Raw genomic sequence first — 20,447 nt, 5'->3', positions numbered from 1 at the left:
TCCACCTCCTGCTCTCAGGCTTAGAATGGATATGAATAATTACAGATTTGGTGCCAGTTGTTGGACAGGATGATGGTGATGATGATGATGATGATGATGTCATTGTGTCGTCCTGCAGCCCTGCTCTGAGAAAATCATCAGTCTGATGCAGAAACACATGGAGGTGGTGCTGGGGATCGCCTTCGCCATCGCCATCCTGCTGGTGAGCTCGCATACTTCAAATACGACGTTATAAAGAATTAAAGAAGAATTAAACATGACTTTTTAAAATGTTTTGACATTCTATAATAAAATGTTTTTCTGTTATATGTATCAACAGACTATAATGAGAACGTTTTAGGCATTCTGGGACATTCAAAAATGTTAGGACCTTTTTTGGAAAAGAAAAAAATGCTATACCTTAGCATGACAGGTTATTTTTGGACATATTGTGCAATAAAATGGATCAACGAAATATAAATGGACCATTTCAAGCATTTTGGGGCCTTTTAATGTTTTTTGCTTTTTTTTGACATGCTATAGAATGGTCTTTTTTCAGGTTTTTTTTTTTAATTATGGTGTTGTCTGTTATTTCTGGACATTTTATAGTTTAATATGGACATCCTATAATATGGTGTTTTTCTGCCATTTTTGGACAGGTTATACTTTAATTTGTATCTACAGAGTGTAATAGGAACATTTTTAGCATTTCAGGGCAATTAAAAATGTTTTTCCTCAAAAATTTTCGACATGCTTTAGTATGACTTTTTCCCCCAAAATTCGGACATTTAAAAATGTGGTGTTTTTTTGTGATATCTGGAAAAGCCACCGACTACAATCATCAACAGACCATAATAAGACCATTTTGAGAGTATCGGGGCATTTAAAAATTTTGCGACTCTTTCCCCAAAATTTTTCGACATGCTATAATATGACTTTTTTCTAAAGCTAATTTTGTCCATCTCAAAATGTGGTGTTACTTTGTGATTTCGGGAAAAGCCACCCTACTACACGCGTTTTTCTCATGTTGGAGCAATTTAAAATTGTACAACTTTTTTCGACAAATTTTTACTATAAAGTTCAGTGTTCATGGGTCATTTTTGTACATATCCTTTAATATGTACCAACGTAATAATATTACAAATACTGTTTTAACATGAGAAAAAAACATAATAAATCAGATCTGATGATTTATAATATGAAGTAAAACTGTTTTTAAGTGTGACTGCCTGTTAAATGTTTCTCCTCCCTCTATGCAGATCTTCGGCATGGTCTTTTCCATGATTCTCTACTGTCAGATCGGCAAGAAGGAGGGCCCCACCCCGGCCTGAGGGCCAACACGTGGCCCCACCCCGGCCTGAGGGCCAACATGGGGCCCCACCCCGGCCTGAGGGCCAACACGTGGCCCCACCCCCGCCTGAGGGCCAACACGTGGCCCCGCCCCTCGCTGCCAGCCAGCAGTGCCCCAATGACCCATGTAACATCAATGCTACTGTAACCTGACGTGTGCTTTTATTGTGGAGGAACACGCTGATAATTTGGTTAAACTACCACATTAATACATAACCTCTGTGTAATATATGGAGTCTCAAGACACAATTTAAATATTTAAGCAAATTTGAGTGTGAAAATGCAACATAAGGTAAAATAAATGGGTTTTTACTTTTGTATTTTTCAAATTAATCAGAGTGTTCCTTTAACTTTACAGAAAACCTGTGATAATTATTATTTTATGATTTTTTTAAAACTCAAGTCTAAAGTCTGTTTTTTCTGTTCACATTGCGGGCTAAAAAAAATAAAAAATGGAAGCCCATTACTGCCTCATAAATACGAGGTTAAGTATTATTTAATTATTCACACATTCTTAAAAGAAAATAAACTTGTGATTCTTTTCTGTGTTCTGGTTGAAATCAAACTTATTGCTAAATTGAAGTGTTGAATCAAAGTTTTGAGATGATATAGTTTTATTTTTTATGGTTATTTTGCAGGAGTGGGCTTCCATATTTGTGTCCAGATATACACTGCTGTAGCTGTCTGTCACGTCTGCTGCCATATGTTAAAAATATGTCAAAATAATCCTCAGGAAATTTAAAGTTGTGGTGTAACTCCATCAGAAGTAAAACATCTATAAATAAATCATACTCAGCCTTGAAATTCACATCTTTGACCACGTTGTTCTATAACTCATGAGCGTCTGATTGTAAAAGTGTCTTGTAACTGTTTTTCTTTTCTTTTTTTTACTGGCACTGTCTGAACACTGTAAGGATGTTATTTGTTTCTGTCACCTGACTGAGTTCAGTTTGGGGACGTGAAGTGTCATATTATACAAGAAGGGAAATAAAAACTAGAGTGAATTCAAATAAAGCCTCCTGACAGTTTCATCATTAGTAGTGAGATAAATGTTCATACAGGTACTTTTTATTTATTAATAATGATTACAAAAGTCTATAATAGGACAATTTTGAGAATATCTCGGCATTTAAAAAATTTGCCACTTTTTGCCCCAAAATTTCGACATGCTATATAGTATGACTTTTTTGTCAAATTTTGGATGTATCAAAATGTGGTGTTTTTTCTCATTTTGGTGAAAACCACCCTACTACACGTATCAACAGACTATGATGAGACTATTTTGAAAGTATTGGGGCATTTAAAAATTTTGCGACTTTTTTCCGCACAATTTTGACATGATACATGTAGCATGACTTTTTTTGTCAAATTTTGTACATTTCAAAATGTGCTGGTTTTTTGGTTATTTTGGGAAAAGCCAACCTACCACACGTATCAACAGACCATAATAAGACCATTTTGAGAGTATTGGGGCCATTAAAAAATGTTGCTTTTGCTTTTTCCCAAAAAATTTTGACATGCTATAGTATGACTTTTTTTTTCAAATTTTGGACCTCTCAAACTTTTGTGTTTTTTTGTGATTTGGTGAAAAGCCACCCTATTACACTTATCAACAATCCATAATAAGACTATATTGAGAATATTGCGACTTTCCCCCAAAAAATTAGTATGACTTTTATTCAAAAGTTTTGGACATCTCAAAATATCGTGTTTTATTTTTTAGATTTGGGGAAAAGCCACCCTACTACACTTATCAACAGGCTATAATAGGACCATTTTGAGAGTATCAGGACATTTAACGATTTTGCGACTTTTTCCCAAAAAATGTTCTCAAATTTGGAATTCTCAAAATGTGTTTTTTTTGTGATTTCGAGAAAAAAACAACCTATTACACGCATCAACAGATTATAATAAGACCATTTTGAGAGTATCGGGGCATTTAAAAATTCAGTGACTTTTTCCTCAAAAATTTCGACATGCCATAGAATTACTTTTTTATTTTGGATATCTCAGAATGTGTTTTTTTTTGTGTGATTTTGGGGAAAAGCCACCCTGCCACACGTATCAACAGACCATAATAAGACCATTTTGAGGGTATCAGGGCATTTAAAAGTTTTGTCACTTGGTCTCCACAAATTTCAACATGCTATAGTATGACTTTTTTATTTATTTATTTATTTTTTTACAAATTGTGGACATCTCAAAATGTGGTGGGTTTTTTTTCCGATTTGGGGAAAAGGAACCCTACTACAGGTATCAACAGACCACAATAGGACCACTTGGAGAGTTCAAATTTCGTACATCTCAAAATGTCTTTTTCCTTTTTGTGATTTTGGGAAAAGCCACCCTACTACACGTATCAACAGACCATAATGAGACCATTTTGAGAGGATCAGGGGGATTTAAAAATTGTGTTACTTTTTACCCAAAAAATTCGGCATGCTATAGTATGACTTTTGTTCTCAAATTTTGAACATCTCAAAATTGATGCTGTTTTTTGTTCTATTTTTGGACACTCTAAAATGTGGTATTTTCCTGTAAATTTTGTACCAACAACACTTTAATATGTATCAACACACTATAATGAAACCATCTAAAGCATTTGGGGCATTCTAAAATGTTATGACCTTTTGAAAATTTTTGCCATACTTTAATGTGATGGGGTTTTTTTGTAACATTATATAATAATGTGTTTTTCTTTCATATTTAAACACATGATAATCTAATATGTATCAACAGACTAATACAAACATTTTTAACATTTTGGGTCATTTTTACATTTTATGACCTTTTTCTGAAAATAATTTTTTTTTTTTTTTTCAGGAGAAATTATGAAATAATTCAAATATAAAAACTAGCATTTTAAAGGTTTAAATCCTGAAAATTATTGAATGTTTGGTAGTTTTGGGCAAGTTTGAAGTTGTTTAAGAGATTTATGAAAAAATGCAGAAAAAATATTGATGTATGGTGATTTCATATCAGTTTATTTGTGCATGTAAATTTTGTCACAAAGGTGTCCAGAGGGTGCAAAATGTATCAATAAACTATAAAAGACATGTAAGAGTAAAAGACATGGGATTTAAGAAATGTTACTTAAAATATACATTTTTGGTAAATATTAATGCTGCTGTAAGGTTTATAAAGCAGCAGATGTCACTGTGCTGCTGATACACTTTACATTCTTTCAGCTGTATACAGTGTGTCCCACAGAGTCACTTTTAATCACAGCACCAGGGAGGAGGCAGATGTTACACATCAGGAAGTGTTTCTAGTGAAACATGTTGATCATCAAAGAGATGAAATCAGACAAATGAATGTTTTGTGTTTGAGTCTGAGACAGATCTGCTTCACAGTGCAGAGTGTGAGTGATGGTGAACAGACTGAACTTTGATTTCAGTCAGCAGAGTTTCTGTCCACAGGAGAGACTCTCAGACCTGCAGAGGACACAGAGACACTGAGGAACCAAAGGACCAGAACCCAAACCCAAACCCAAACCCAAACCCAGGATAAAGAGGTTGAGTGAATGTGGTGTTGAAGGTGTGGAGGTGGATCAGAGAGTCAGAGGAGACTCTGTAGAAGGACAGAGAGCCAGCAGGACAGTCCACATACACTGCTACTCTACCAGAGGAGGAGGAGGAGGAGGAAGAGGAGGAGAGGTGTGTGCTTGTGTTATTGTGTCTGACAGAGTAACGGCCATCAGAGCAGCTCAGGCTCCAGGACTGATCATTCCCTCCAAACAAACAGTCTTTACTGCGTCCTCTCCTCCTGATTCCTCTGTAACTCACTGATATATCAACTCCTCCTCTCCACTCGACCTCCCAGTAACATCGACCAGTCAGACCAGTTCTACACAGCAGCTGAGGCAAGGAGTTAAACCTTTCTGGATGACCAGGATATGACTGATGCTCCTCCACACATGTCACCTTCCTGTTGTTGTCAGAGAGTTTGAGGTTTCTGTTTACTGTGTTTGTGTCCAGTTCCAGTTCACAGACATCTGATGGAGAGAACAAGACACAAAACAGCTGCAGGTTATCATCTGCTGATTCATTAACAACTTTACTGACAATTACTGAAAGAAAACCATTCAAAGTTTCACAGTGTAACAGTAAGTTAACATGAGAGTCAACATGTCAGTAATATTGTGTGTTTTTCCTCGTGTGGACTCGAGGATGACAGCTGATGGAGATCCACATCAATAAACACACGTAGTGAATATAGTCTCACTAATAAAAGTGACACATCATCTTCTACTGCAGCACAAAGCAGCTCTGAACCATCTGCTTTATTAAACTGTTATTAGCTCCACCAAAGAGTCACATTCAGCACAAAGTTCAGATCTTTGATAATCAAATGTCAAACTGTCCACTGCTACAGAAAACTTTCACCACAGTCTGGATTTTTAAATGAATATCAGAGGGCTGTGGCTCCACCAACTGGCTTTAAGGTGCTTTTCATCAACCAGGGGCCAGATGCAAAAAACTCAACACACAAATATGTAAACACATTGTTTTATTGTGCGTTTGTGTCGTACATCTGGTCCAGTCAGGGAGGAACTGGAAGGCAAGTCCACCTCAACTCACTTTATTCAACTTCTCAACATCTTTTCACATTAATTATGTCCTGTTTTGTTTATGACTTGTAGGTTTTTGCACACTGATTTATTAAAAACATACAGAGAAGAAAACTGAAGGAGCACAACAATTTTTATCCATCAAACGTGTGAAGTTTACGAGCAGCACCTGAAGGCAACAAAACTCTTGTATAAAATCAGTGAGAGTCAAGAGAAGAAGAAACAGTCGGCTTTCTGTTGGCTCCACTCTTCATTAAATGTATTTACTAGTTTTGTTGGATCACTGTGTTCACTTTCTTTGTGTTGGTGGATTTGAAATGCATTGTTTTAATTCTAACATCTTTCCAGCCACACTGACTGAAAACAGTAGCTGAATCCTGATTGAAATTCTGGAGAAATTCATCATCCAACTTCAGTCAATAAAAAGTCTAAATGTGCTGTAACATGTGCAGCTGAGTTCTGATTAATGAAGCTGAAACACACTCACACTTCCTCACACCAGGTCTCAGTCTCTGCAGTCCACCATGGTCCAGCCTGCAGGAAGAGACACAGTCACAATCAACAACAATCACTTAGAGACAGAGACACGGTGAGAGCTGCTGTCTGTCCACCTGTCCTCACCTGAGAGTTTCCAACTGTCTGTCCACACTTGTGAACGTACACCTATCTGTCTGTCCATACCTGAGAGTGTCCACCTGTCTCTCTGTCCATACCTGAGAGTGTCCACCTGTCTGTCTGTCCATACCTGAGAGAGTCCACCTGTCTGTCTGTCCACACCTGAGAGTGTCCACCTGTGTCTGTCCACACCTGAGTGTCTGTCTGTCTGTCCACACCTGAGAGATTCCACCTGTCTGTCTGTCCACACCTGAGAGTGTCCACCCGTCTGTCTGTCCATACCTGAGAGTGTCCACTTGTCTGTCATTCCATACCTGAGAGTGTCCACCTGTCTGTCTGTGTCTCCTTACCTAAGAGAGTCCACCTGTCTGTCCACACCTGAGTGTCCATCTGTCTGTCTGTCCACACCTGAGAGAGTCCACCTGTCTGTCTGTGTCTCCTTACCTAAGAATGTCCACCTGTCAGTCTGTCCATACCTGACAGTCTCCAGTCTCCAGTGTGAGTTCAGTCCAGCAGACAGAAGCTTCTCTCCTGAGTCTCCTGGATGATTGTAGCTTAGGTCCAGCTCTCTCAGATAGGAGGGGTTGGAGGTCAGAGCTGAGGCCAGAGAAGCACAGCCTTTCTCAGAGATCATACAGCCTGACAGACTGAACACACACATACACACACACACACACACACACACACACACACACACACACACACATTACACATATTATCAGCATTAACTCTGTAAAATAAAAGTATTTTCTAGCTAGATGTTCATTATTGTAACAGCCTCAGACACTGATGGAGCTAAAAAGCAGACAGCTGTTAACATAGTTAGTTTACTTGTAAAAACATTTTAATTCTGACCTGAGAGTTTCCAGTCTACAGTGTGGACTCTTCAGTCCAGCAGAAAAATGTTCCACTCCTGAATCCTGCAGGTCGTTGTTACTCAGGTCCAGGTCTCTCAGACTAGAGGACTGGGAGCTGAGGACTGAGGACAGAGCTTCAAAGCTTCTCTCTGAGAGGTTACATCCACTCAGCCTGGAGAGGGATCAGCAAAACATGAGAGAACAAAGAGAAGCAGTGGAAACTACATTTAATCTGTATAGTGATATGAGCACCTACAGAGCTTTGTTGGAGGCTTTGACCACTGGCAGCAGCCTCAGAAGAGCTTCCTCTGAAGCAGAGTATTTCTTTAGGTCAAACACGTCCAGATCTGTTTCTGATGACAGTAAGATGAAGACAAGAGCTGACCACTGAGCAGGAGACAGCTTATCTGTGGAGAGACTTCCTGATCTCAGGGACTGTTGGATCTCCTCCACGAGAGAACGATCATTCAGTTCATTCAGACAGTGGAACAGGTTGATGCTTCTCTCTGGAGAAAGATCCTCACTGATCTTCTTCTTGATGTATTCGACTGTTTTCTGATTTGTATTTGAGCTATTTCCTTTCTGTGTCAGCAGGCCTCTGAGGAGAGTCTGATTGGTCTGCAGAGAAAGACCCAGGAGGAAGCGGAGGAACAAGTCTAGGTGTCCGTTTGGACTCTGTAAGGCCTTGTCCACAGCACTCTGGTAGAGACGGGTTGATTTGCCCCCGAACAATTCAGACCACCGGGAGCTTGATTGTTCTTCTGTCATCAGATTGACTCCAGACTTGGTGAAGGTCAGATGGACATGAAGAGCAGCCAGAAACTCCTGAACACTCAGATGGACGAAGCAGAACACCCTGTCCTGGTACAGTCCTCTCTCCTCTCTAAAGACCTGTGTGAACACTCCTGAGTACACTGAGGCTGCTCTGATATCGACGCCACACTCCATCAGGTCTGAGTCATAGAAGATCAGGTTTCCTTTCTGCAGCTGATCAAAAGCCAGTTTTCCCAGAGACTCAATCATCTCTCTGTTCTCTGGACTCCACTGTGGATCTGTCTCAGCGCCTCCATCATACTTGATGTTCTTCACTTTGGACTGAACCACCAGGAAGTGGATGTACATCTCAGTCAGGGTCTTGGGCAGCTCTTCTCCCTCTCTGGTTTTCAACAGATCCAGAACTGTAGCAGAGATCCAGCAGAAGACTGGGATGTGGCACATGATGTGGAGGCTTCGTGATGTCTTGATGTGGGAGATAATTCTGCCGGCCTGCTCCTCATCTATGAATCTCTTCCTGAAGTACTCCTCCTTCTGTGGGTCAGTGAACCCTCTGACCTCTGTCACCATGCCAACACAGTCAGCGGGGATCTGATTGGCTGCTGCAGGTCGTGTGGTTATCCAGAGGCGAGCAGAGGAAAGCAGTTTCCCCCTGATGAGGTTTGTCAGCAGCACATCCACTGAGGTGGACTCTGTGACATCAGTCAGGATCTCAGTGTTGTGGAAGTCCAGAGGAAGTCGACACTCATCCAGACCATCAAAGATGAACACAACGTGGAACTCTTCAAACCTGCAGATTCCTGCTTCTTTGGTTTCAGGAAAGAAGTTATGAACAAGTTCCACCAAGCTGAACTTTTTGTCTTTCAGCACATTCAGCTCTCTGAAAGTAAATGGAAATGTGAACATTATGTCCTGGTTGGTTTTGTCTTCAGCCCAGTCCAGAGTGAACTTCTGTGTTAAGACTGTTTTCCCAATGCCAGCCACTCCCTTTGTCAGCACTGTTCTGATTGGTTCTTTTCTTCCAGGTGAGGCTTTAAAGATGTCTTCTTGTCTGATTGTTGTTTCTGGTCTGTCTGGTTTCCTGGATGCTGTTTCAATCTGTCTGACCTCATGTTCATCATTGACCTCTGCAGTCCCTCCCTCTGTGATGTAGAGGTCTGTGTAGATCTGATTCAGAAGGGTTGGGTTTCCTGCTTTAGTGATCCCCTCAAACACACACTGGAACTTCTTCTTCAGGTTAGACTTCAGATTACGTCGGCACACTGGAGCACAAGTTCCTGAATGAACAAATAAAATTAAATCAGCGAGAGTATCCTGCAGAAAATCAGAGAATCTAAACATTTAATTGTGTCTGTGTAGTTTTTGCTCCTGTGTCTGTTTTATTCAGGTCATCAGTTAAGGACGAACAGCTTCTGATCTGATGCAAATGTGTGCAGTATATTTACTTTAGCAATTATAAATATAAGCTTTTCCCATCATACATTTTAAAGAAATCCACTTACTGCTCTTTAGACAGTCAGCAAGCTCCTCCTGATTCATTCCTCTCAGGAAGTTAATTGTGATAGTCAGAAACTCCTCTCTGCTTCTCCTCCTCTGCTCCTCACCCTCATCCTCATCCTCCAAAACCCCCTCACCCTCCCATTGACTCTCTAAGCAGTCTGGGGAATCTGGACTCAGAACCTTCTGGATCTTCTTCAGCTCGTTCTTAACAAACGTGACGATGTTCTCCTCCAGCAGCTGGAACAGAATGATAAACTGAACATTCAGTTAAAAGCTCACATGTCATTCAATTGTCAGTCTGAAAGCCTGCTGGTCCAAACAGAGCAGCACCATGAATGGTAGATAAACATTAATCTGTAGTTTATAGTGAAAGGTTTGTTTGTACATGTACACACCATAAATATGGAGTCCAGATCTGTTTGTTGCTGTGGGTCAGACTGACCACTGAGGCCCTCTGAGCTCTCCTGGTCAACTCTGTAGAGAAAACATCAAGTTTAGGGACATTTAATGACATACATATGCAAACGGCTTTCTAAAAGAGATCTGAGATGATGATACAATGACAGAACTGTGGCTCAGGAGGTTTTAATGAAGTTTAAAAGTATCCTGCATTTAATAAAAAATTAAATATTTTGCCACCTTGACTACAAAGTTCTGAGCGAGTCAGACATCAACAAATTTCATTTTTAAATTCTTACCTTTCATCAGCAGCTTGTCCAATTTTAAAGGCAAGAGGAATATCCTTAGAATGGTCACTCGCCATGGACACACAGCTGGGTTCAGGGTCAGATCCAGGTTGTCCAACTTTAAAGTTATCAGGAAAACCCATAGACCGGTCACTCTTCATGGACACACAGCTGGGTTCAGGTCCAGATCCAGGCTGTCCAACTTTAAAGTTCTCAGGAAAACCCTTAGACCGGTCACTCTTCATGGACACACAGCTGGGTTCAGGTACAGGGTCAGGTCCAGGTCCAGGTCCAGGTCTCTCCTGCTGCACTCTAATAAAGAAGAGAGTGGTAAATAATGTTCCTCAAAGGTAATCACATCAAAGATTCTGACTCATTTTATTTGACTTATCAGTTTTATTTTAAATGGAGTCCAGGGGCCTCATGTATCAAAGAGTGCGTAGCTTTCATACTGAAAGATGGTCTACTCCTAAAACTAGAAAAGTATGTACACAAACTCACCTCCACATTTATCAAACTGTGCTTATGCCAGGTTTAGCGCACCTTTCCTTGATACATCCCAACCAGCGTGGAACTGAGTGCACATGCACGAGTCACCAGCCACGCCCCGGCTCCTCCCCAAAATGAACATGCCCATGACATGCAAATAGCTATAAATCGCCGGCATGCCCGCTGATTATCAAAAAAAAAAGTCAAATCAACTTACTGCCACTGCAGCGAGGTGGACGTGGTGATCTACGAGGTGGAGGCAGGAAAATGTGCTTTTTGTTGCCTCAGCTCTGGGATCAGCAACAAGGTGTCACTGTGGCTGTTAACAGCTACAGCTGGATCAGAGACATGCACCATGGCAGAAGGGACCCTCAACACACGCTCCTTCTAAACTCCACCGTTGTTGCCTATTTTGCCGGAATTGATAGAGCAGCCAGTGCGTAATGCGTGCCAATATAATTTTTATGCATCAGTTTATAAGCCACACTTAACTTGTTGTCCCAATTAAACATCACATACGGGATCAAATATGCTCCACACCTGAAAGGATTTCCCACACACGTTTTTTTTCTACGAGGAGAGAGGGATCTGTGGTCATGGACCACTGTGACCTGCAGCGTTAACATCTCCATGTTCAACCAAAGGGGAAACAATCGGCAATGGGGACTTTGACACAGTAATTGAGGCAGGTTATCTGTGGTATTTGTGCGCTCCATATTAATCAGAATCAGAAATACTTTATTAATCCCCGGAGGGAAATTCGGTATATATGTATATAAAAATAGTGGAAACAGTCAAGTATAGGCTATAGACTGAAGAAAATAGACAATCTTTAAAAACATACAGACTTCAACATACTATCATTGCACAAGTAAGCAGTAGTACGCAGGTGAAATCTAAAATATAATAATAGATCAACAATAAAATCATCTATCCCCCTCATATTTAGAATGGGTTATTGAGGGTGGAAAACTGCATTTTCCTTCATTGTCCGAAAGATATAAACTGTAAACACAAAGCCAGTTGTGTGTAGTTTGAGTATAGACATGAAACATATTTTAAATACAGCAGAAAAGACAGTACTTTCCCCCAAACAAAAGTTTGTGGTGCCGCCGCACATTGTCACGGCAAGTTCACTTTTCATACATGTGGCGTGTGCGGGAAAAACAGTGTATGCAATATTTTTGTGAGTATGCAATGTTTTTGTGCATAGGCAGCTTTGATACATGAGGCCCCTCGACAGTTAAAGATCCTCATCTCACCTCTGAGCTTTGGTCTGGCTGTCATGTTCCCCACACAGACTGGTTTCAGGGGGAGGGTCTCCCTCCTCTCTGTCCTCACACTGATCCATAGCAGAGTCCACACCTGCAGGGAGAGATTCACTCTGTCACTGCAACATCAACAACAACAACAACAACAATATTTCAAAGTCACTAGTATACTACAGTATACTATTAGCTTACAACTAGTTAAACTGGTTGAACAATTAGCTTACACTCAACAGCTTGTTTACAACTCACTCAATAACAAGTGAATGGTGTTACAATAAGCTTGAAAACTAGCTTAACTACTTTACAACCACAATAAATATATCAGCAGGTTTATAATTAGCTCGACAACGATACAAGCTAATCAATTAGCTAGCAACTGCTTTACAACTAACTTACAATGTCCTACTATTTTACCAGCTTGCCAATAGCTTACAGCTAGCTAAACTCAGAAACAACTACATCAATTAGCTTACTACTAGCTTACACCTGTTTTACTAGGCCACCTAGTTAAGTAGCTGACAGCAAGTTAACAACTGACTCACAGCTTACTGGTTTACAACCAGCTCAACTAGAAACTAACTCTACGAGTTCAAAATTAGCTCAATTAGCTTACAGGTAGCTAAGCTAGTCTACAACTAGCATCTAACTCAGTTAGCTCAACAAATTTACAACTATCATATAACTAATGGTGAGCCAGAGTACTCTGCTTATTCAACAAGCCAACAACTAGTTTACAGTTGGTTAAAACTATAGCATACCTGTTTGCTAGTTAAGCTGTACAACAAGTCTTCAGAGATGACGTGTGGTGACAGGTTTTTTGTGCAAGCTACATAATGTTTCACAAATTACTCCAGCAGAAAATCAACTAGAGGGCACAATTCCCAAATAGTCAAATTTAATTACAAAGTACTTTTACATGGTTGTGGTGCTACACCTGTATTGTGTTATTGGAAGTTTCATCATGAGTTTGAATCAGCTCCATAATGGTTAGCATGTTAGCTGCTGTCAGAGCAGTGGGTGATATTGATAAACTTAAAATGAACTTAAAAAACTTAAACTTATCATAATTATTATTATTAAAATGCTGGAACACAAACAAACAGACCTGAGATCAGCTCAAAGTGTTCAACAGTGAAAAGAGTCACTTACCAAGAGATTAACACGGAGGAAAAACAACTGCGTCACAACAGAACAAAACAGGAGGAGAAAGTAAAGGTAAAATACAGGTGTGTGTGTGTGTGTGTGTGTGAGAGAGAGAGAGAGAGAGAGAGAGAGAGAGAGAGAGAGAGAGAGACGTCACACACGAAACCAGTCGAGCAGCAAGTTTTAAGACAAGTCTGAACAACTGGAAGACTGTAACTAAAATAACTGATATGAACTCAGGAATGATCAGCCTCACGTGGGACTGAAAGAAAATATGACAATAACGATGTAAAAGTGTTTCTTGCTGACAGACAGACTCTTTAATAGTATGCATAATATACATTAACATGGGAAATAACAGATCATGAAAGGAAAAAAAACGCTTCCTAGAGAGTTTTTTCCCCCATTAATCATAAATGAAGAAAATTGTTTGTGGTCTCTTCAAAGCCACCAGACTCCATTAACAAACAATCATTTCTACCTGAGAGAACTGAGGATCTGCAGGTCCTCCACTGACCTGATCACATCATTAGTCTGTTAGTGTTGTTGCTTATAAATGCTTTAAAACAAAAGCTTGAGAGCTGATGGCTTCACCTGCAACTGCAAAATACCAAAATAAAGCACATGCAATGTTGGTTTTTACTCCGGCTGCAACTAACGACTATCTTCATAGTCGAATACTCATCGATTATTGAAACGATCAGGCGACTAATCGGATAACTGACTGTACAATTACTTTATGGCTCTTATTTAACTCTCAAGCTTTTAAAATCTTGTTGGAGGTTTTCTTAAACATCTGCTGACTAAGAATAAAGACAATAAATATGACTATTTCATTCAAAAATATGTCTAAACTTTTGCCACAACTAATTCAAAAGATAAAATAATTCAAGTTTTTGTCCATTTAACATTAAGGACAGATAAAGTGCAAATATTAAACAGTATAAATTAAATCAAGGGTTTGTTTGAGTAATGCTCTTTAAGGCGAGGTGAGAACTTTAACCCTCCGATGGCGAGTCCCAGGTGGAAGAGGTTAAAAGCCAAAACAACTCTGTCTCTAAATAGCTGACCTTAGCTAGTTGAGAAGCTAATTATCTCACCTGGACGAGTCGGCATCATCCACAAGTCCCAAGTGTCTCCTTTTCAAATGTTCGTGGGTGGCCGATGTTGAGTCCCGCTTTACAAATCCTGCAGCTGATCCTCTTCTTTACTGGTTCAGGGTGAAATACTTTTGACGTGACGGTGTTGCATCAGCTGCCATGTTGTTATATTGTGTATTTACCTGTTGCTTCCCAGTCACTGTTTGGCACGAGCAACTCTCAGCAAAAATAGAAATTATGTAAGATGGCTCATCCCTCAGGAACTCAGCTCTGGAAAACCACGTCAGGTCCATGATATCACAGATTAATTATTGACAATTAAATTTGTCTGCAACTAGCTGAAAGCTAGCTCAATTATTTTATAACTATCTGAAACTCTGAACTTACAACTAGTTTGACTATTTAACAACTAGTTTAACTGTTTTGCTTAAACTTAATTAACCTGTATAAGATCAACTAACCCACTCGTAGCATACAACCACCAAAAAAGTTAAACTGCACTACATTTATCTGACAGCTACAATTGCTAGCTCACACATAACAAACAACGAACACAGCTGGTTTATAACAAGCACAAATGACCTAGAAGTAGCAAAAACTCCCTTAAAAACTCACCAAGTTTCACTAGCTAACTGTGTGCTGCAGCAGCACATTAGCTTCATTTATTTCTCTGGTAAACAAATGCTGAGAAGGAGCCGATCATTACAATTAGCTTACAGCCGGCTCGCTTATCTTAAAATTAGCTTAAGTTGATTTTAACCAGCTTAACTAGCTTACAACTAGCTTGATTAGCTTACAACTAGCTGAACTAGCTTATCACTAGTTTACCTAGCATCATATTTTGTATCAGGAAGCTGGGCTGTTTATCAGCTTCATATCTGCAGGATAGTATTTGCCCAAACTGGACCTACAACATTTCTATTCACGTAAATTGCTGCATTTACTGCAATTAAGACACTTTTTTACCGCAAGGTTAGAAGAAAAGACATTTAGGATATTCAATATTTAATACAAACCTGAGAATATGGATGAATCCTGAATAAAATTCTTCAGGTCCATGATGTCACAGACTAATTATTTACCATTACATTTGTCTGCAACTAGCTTAAACCTAGCTCAACTATTTTATAACTATCTAAAACTTACATTTCGCTCAATGATCTTACAACTAGTTCAACTATTTAACAACTAACTGTTTCATAACTATCTTAAACTAGCTTAACTTAGTAGAAGCTCAACTAACCCACTCGTAGCAAAAAAACACCAAAACTAGTTTAAAAAGCCTAAAACTAGCTCAAGTAACTTACATCTAAAAAAAAAACTAAAAGTAGCTTAAAACTTCCTTCCAACAAAGTAAACTAGCTTAAAAATAACTCACCTAGCTTCACCAACTAACTGTGTGTTGCAGCAGTATATTCCCTTCATTGATTTCTATGGTAAACAAACGTTCAATGCTCGATCAGCTATTTTACATCTATCTTAAACTAGCTTACAACCAGCCTAACTTAGTAGAAGCCTGACTAATTCAAATGTAGAATACAACTAGCACAACTGGTTTACAGAGAGCACAAATATTTAAGAAGCAGCTTAAAACGACCTTAAAACTAACTGAAATTACTACAAGCTCAAATGAGTCACACATAGCACCAAACTACTTTACAATAAGCATAAAACTAGCACAAATATCTTAGAAGCAGCTTAAAACGACCTTACAACGAGCTTAAAACTAGCACAAATGTCTTAGAATTAGCTTAAAAATAACCTTACAACTAGCTTAAAGCTAGCTCAACTGTTTCATAACACAAAATATATTATAATTTTTCCTACCATGTTGTTGCCACTGCTGCTGTTGTCAGTCTTATTATCTTGCCGAGCTCACATCTCATCCCCTGGTAGTCACAAAGCTCCATGATATAACTGGCAAAAAGACAAGACAATAATTTCATGTATCGGCCTACAATGGGAAAGTGGTTGAACACAACACGAGATTTGAGGACGTAACCTTGTGGTTTGGGAAACACTGATTGATATTTGTCAACATTTTATTGACCAAAAAACGAATCAATTTGAATGTTTGATTGGAAGTCTATGAGGTAATTTTTGTCCATGAAGGTGTCCAGAGGGAGTATCTGGCAATACATAAAAAATACTAATGCAATCTAATCAATTCTGTTACTAATCTTTGACATATCCAAGACTCTAATCACCACCAAAGCCCCAGCCCCCTAGAATTTATTATATGGAAAATAATTCATTTTTTGTGAAGAAATTATGAAATAATTCAAATATATAAACTGGCATTTAAAGAGGTAAAATCCTGAAAATTATCGAATGTTTGGTAGTTTTGAACAAGTCTGAAGTTATTTAAGAGATTTATGATAGGCAGAGAAAAATATTGATGTATGGTGATTTAATTGCAGTTTTTTTTGTGTGTTTACATTTTTGCCACAAAGGTGTCCAGAAGGTGCAAAATGCATCAATAGAGTATAAAAGACATGCAAGAGTTAAAGACATGGGATTAAAAAAAAATACTAAAAAGAAAAGTTCTTGCAAAAATTCATGCCTCAAGCTGTAATAAGACTAAAATGATCACCAAATGAAATTTTTTTACAAATGCATGAGGAAAGCAAAGGGTTAAGAGCTGCTGTGAGGTTTATAAACCAGCAGATGTCACTGTGCTGCTGCTGAGTCTGAAGCCTCAAAGCTTCACAAAGCTTCCTGCACCGTCCCTAAAAACACATACAATTTAATACAAGTTTATTACAGCATGTGATGATGATGATGATGATGTCATTGTGTCGTCCTGCAGCCCTGCTCTGAGAAAGTCATCAGTCTGATGCAGAAACACATGGAGGTGGTGCTGGGGATCGCCTTCGCCATCGCCATCCTGCTGGTGAGCTCGCACACTTCAAATCCGACGTTATAAAGCCTTAAAATATTCAATTAAATATGATTTTTTTAAATTTTTGACATCCTATAATATGATGTTTTTCTGTTATATGTATATGTAACATTTTAGGCATTCTGGGACATTCAAAAATGTGATGACCTTTTTTGGAAAAGAAAAAAATGCTATACCTTAGCATTTTTTTCTGTAATTTTTGACATATTGTACAATAAAATTGATCAACGAAATATAAATGGACCATTTCAAGCATTTTGGGGCCTTTTCATTTTTCCTTGCTTTTTTTCGACATGCTATGTTTTTTTTCAATTATGGTGTTGTCTGTTATTTCTGGACATTTTGATATGGAAGAAATATTCTACTACATGTATCAACAGACCATAATAGGACCATTTTGAGAGTATTCATGAAAAATTTCAACATGTTACATATAGCATGATTTATAATAAAATGTTATAATTTTATAATTTAGTTTTTGGATTTTGATCAAATACGACATAAATATAGCCTTAAAATATTCAAATAATATGTTTTTTTTTAATTATATATATTATATATAAATATATATAATAATATACAATAGTATGACAGTTTTTTTCAACTTTTTAGACATCCTATAATATGGTGTTTTTCTGCCATTTTTGGACTGATTAAACTTTAATTTGTATCTACAGAGTGTAAAAGGGAACATTTTTTAGCATTTCAGGGCAATTAAAAATGTTTTTCCTTAAAAAATTTGACATGCTATAGTATGACTTTTTTTAAATCAAATTCTGGACATCTCAAAATATGGTATTATTTTGTGATTTCTGGAAAAGCCACCCTACTACAATCATCAACAGACCATAATAAGACCATTTTGAGAGTATCGGGGCATTTAAAAATTTTGCGACTATTTCCCCAAAATTTTTTCGACATTCTATGATATTACTTTTTTATGAAAAGCCACCCTACGACACGCGTTTTTCTCATGGTGGAGCAATTTAAAATTGTACAACCTTTTTCGACAAATTTTGACTATAAAGTTCAGTGTTCATGGGTCATTTTTGTACATATCCTTTAATATGTACCAACATAAAAATATTACAAATACTGTTTTAACATGAGAAAAAAACATAATGAATCAGATCTGATGATTTATAATATGAAGTAAAACAGTTTTTTATGTGTGACTGCCTGTTAAATGTTTCTCCTCCCTCTCTGCAGATCTTCGGCATGGTCTTTTCCATGATTCTCTACTGTCAGATCGGCAAGAAGGAGGGCCCCACCCCCGCCTGAGGGCCAACATGGGGCCCCACCCCGGCCTGAGGGCCAACACGTGGCCCCGCCCCTCGCTGCCAGCCAGCAGTGCCCCAATGACCCATGTAACATCAATGCTACTGTAACCTGACGTGTGCTTTTATTGTGGAGGAACACGCTGATAATTTGGTTAAACTACCACATTAATACATAACCTCTGTGTAATATATGGAGTCTCAAGAGTGACACAATTTAAATATTTAAGCAAATTTGAGTGTGAAAATGCAACATAAGGTAAAATAAATGGGTTTTTACTTTTGAATTTTTCAAATTAATCAGAGTGTTCCTTTAACTTTACAGAAAACCTGTGATAATTATTATTTTATGATTTTTTTTTTAAACTCAAGTCCAAAGTCTGTTTCTGTTCACATTGCGGGCTAAAAAAAAAAAAAATGGAAGCCCATTACTGCCTCATAAATACAAGGTTAAGTATTATTTAATTATTCACACATTCTTAAAAGAAACTAAACTTGTGATTCTTTTCTGTGTTCTGGTTGAAATCAAACTGTTTGCTAAATTGAAGTGTTGAATCAAAGTTTTGACATGATCTAGTTTTATTTTTTATGGTTATTTTGCAGGAGTGGGCTTCCATATTTGTGTCCAGATATACACTGCTGTAGCTGTCTGTCACGTCTGCTGCCATATGTTAAAAATATGTCAAAATAACCCTCAGGAAATTTAAAGTTGTGGTGTAACTCCATCAGAAGTAAAACATCTATAAATAAATCATACTAAGCCTTGAAATTCACATCTTTGACCACGTTGTTCTATAACTCATGAGCGTCTGATTGTAAAAGTGTCTTGTAACTGTTTTTCTTTTCTTTTTTTTACTGGCACTGTCTGAACACTGTAAGGATGTTGTTATTTGTTTCTGTCACCTGACTGAGTTCAGTTTGGGGACGTGAAGTGTCATATTATACAAGAAGGGAAATAAAAACTAGAGTGAATTAAAATAAAGCCTCCTGACAGTTTCATCATTAGTAGTGAGATAAATGTTCATACAGGTACTTTTTATTTATTAATAATGATTACAAAAGTCTATAATAGGACAATTTTGAGAATATCAGGGCATTTAAAAAATTTGCCACTTTTTGCCCCAAAATTTCGACATGCTATAATATGACTTTTTTGCCAAATTTTGGATGTATCAAAATGTGGCTTTTTTTCTGATTTTGGTGAAAACCACCCTACTACACGTATCAGCAGACTATGATGAGACTATTTTGAAAGTATTGGGGCATTTAAAAATTTTACTTTTTTCCGCAAAATTTTGACATGATATATGTAGCATGACTTTTTTTGTCAAATTTTGTTGTTTGTTTGTGATTTGGGGAAAAGCCACCCTACTACACTTATCAACAAACCATAATAGGACCATTTTGAGAGTATTGCAACTTTTCCCCCAAAACTGAGTATGACTTTTATTCAAAAGTTTTGGACATCTCAAAATATCGTGTTTTTTTATTTTTTATTATTTCAACAGGCTATAATAAGGCCATTTTGAGAGTATCAGGACATTTAACAATTTTGCGACTTTTTCCCAAAATTTTTTCTCAAATTTGGAATTCTCAAAATGTGTTTTTTTTTTGTGATTTCGAGGGAAAAACACCCTATTATACGTAGCAACAGATTCTAATAAGACCATTTTGAGAGTATCGGGGCATTTAAATATTTTGCAACATTTTCCCCAAAAATTTCAACATGCTATAGAATGACTTTTTTATTTTGGAAATCTCAGAATGTGTTTTTTTCTTTTGTGATTTCGGGAAAAGCCACCCTAATACATGTGTCAACAGAGCATAATAAGACCATTTTGAGAGTACTGGGGCACTTAAAAATGTAGTGACTTTTCCCTCAAATTTCGACATGCTATAGTATGACTTTTTTTAAATTTTTAAATTTTTATTGT

General features: G+C 37.9%; 2 protein-coding genes and 1 long non-coding RNA gene across 3 annotated transcripts in view; 2 read left to right on the top strand and 1 right to left on the bottom strand.

Moving 5' to 3' along the window:
• The window catches only part of LOC131960692 (F-box only protein 15-like), a 101,783-nt gene extending 99,448 nt beyond the window's left edge, over positions 1-2,335 (top strand). Inside the window, exons 15-16 of the mRNA XM_059325958.1 lie at positions 119-202; positions 1,239-2,335. Of these exons, the coding sequence (XP_059181941.1) occupies positions 119-202; positions 1,239-1,310 (156 nt within the window). The 3' untranslated portion in view covers positions 1,311-2,335. The remainder of the gene's footprint in view (positions 1-118; positions 203-1,238) is intronic.
• Positions 2,336-4,338: 2,003 nt separating this feature from the next.
• Positions 4,339-12,171, bottom strand: LOC131960441 (NLR family CARD domain-containing protein 3-like). Its single transcript, XM_059325670.1, has 9 exons — positions 12,083-12,171; positions 10,504-10,643; positions 10,041-10,117; positions 9,648-9,882; positions 7,628-9,422; positions 7,370-7,543; positions 6,991-7,161; positions 6,387-6,433; positions 4,339-5,323 (listed from the first exon to the last, which is right to left on the bottom strand). The coding sequence occupies exons 1-9, from the start codon at positions 12,169-12,171 to the stop codon at positions 4,758-4,760; spliced, it is 3,294 nt and encodes a 1,097-aa protein (XP_059181653.1). The 3' UTR covers positions 4,339-4,757.
• A 4,823-nt stretch (positions 12,172-16,994) lies between these two features.
• LOC131960760 (uncharacterized) lies at positions 16,995-19,495 on the top strand. Its single transcript, XR_009389746.1, has 2 exons — positions 16,995-17,227; positions 18,446-19,495. It is a non-coding gene; the product is annotated as an uncharacterized LOC131960760 (long non-coding RNA).
• The last annotated feature ends 952 nt before the right edge of the window (positions 19,496-20,447 follow it).

The sequence above is a fragment of the Centropristis striata genome, chromosome 22 (genome assembly GCF_030273125.1).
Source record: "Centropristis striata isolate RG_2023a ecotype Rhode Island chromosome 22, C.striata_1.0, whole genome shotgun sequence".
In the NCBI taxonomy this organism is placed as follows: Eukaryota; Metazoa; Chordata; class Actinopteri; order Perciformes; family Serranidae; genus Centropristis; species Centropristis striata.
This window is presented reverse-complemented; position numbering and strand designations above follow the sequence as displayed.

What these genes read in the sequence shown, in the direction of transcription:
- LOC131960441 (XM_059325670.1), bottom strand. Translation starts at nt 12,171, where the DNA reads ATGGATCAGTGTGAGGACAGAGAGGAGGGAGACCCTCCCCCTGAAACC. An exon ending in ATCTGGACTCCATATTTATG is followed by an intron (nt 9,883 to 10,040) that starts GTGTGTACATGT and finishes ATTCTGTTCCAG; the next exon opens with CTGCTGGAGGAGAACATCGT. An exon ending in AAAGCCTCCAACAAAGCTCT is followed by an intron (nt 7,544 to 7,627) that starts GTAGGTGCTCAT and finishes ATCCCTCTCCAG; the next exon opens with GCTGAGTGGATGTAACCTCT.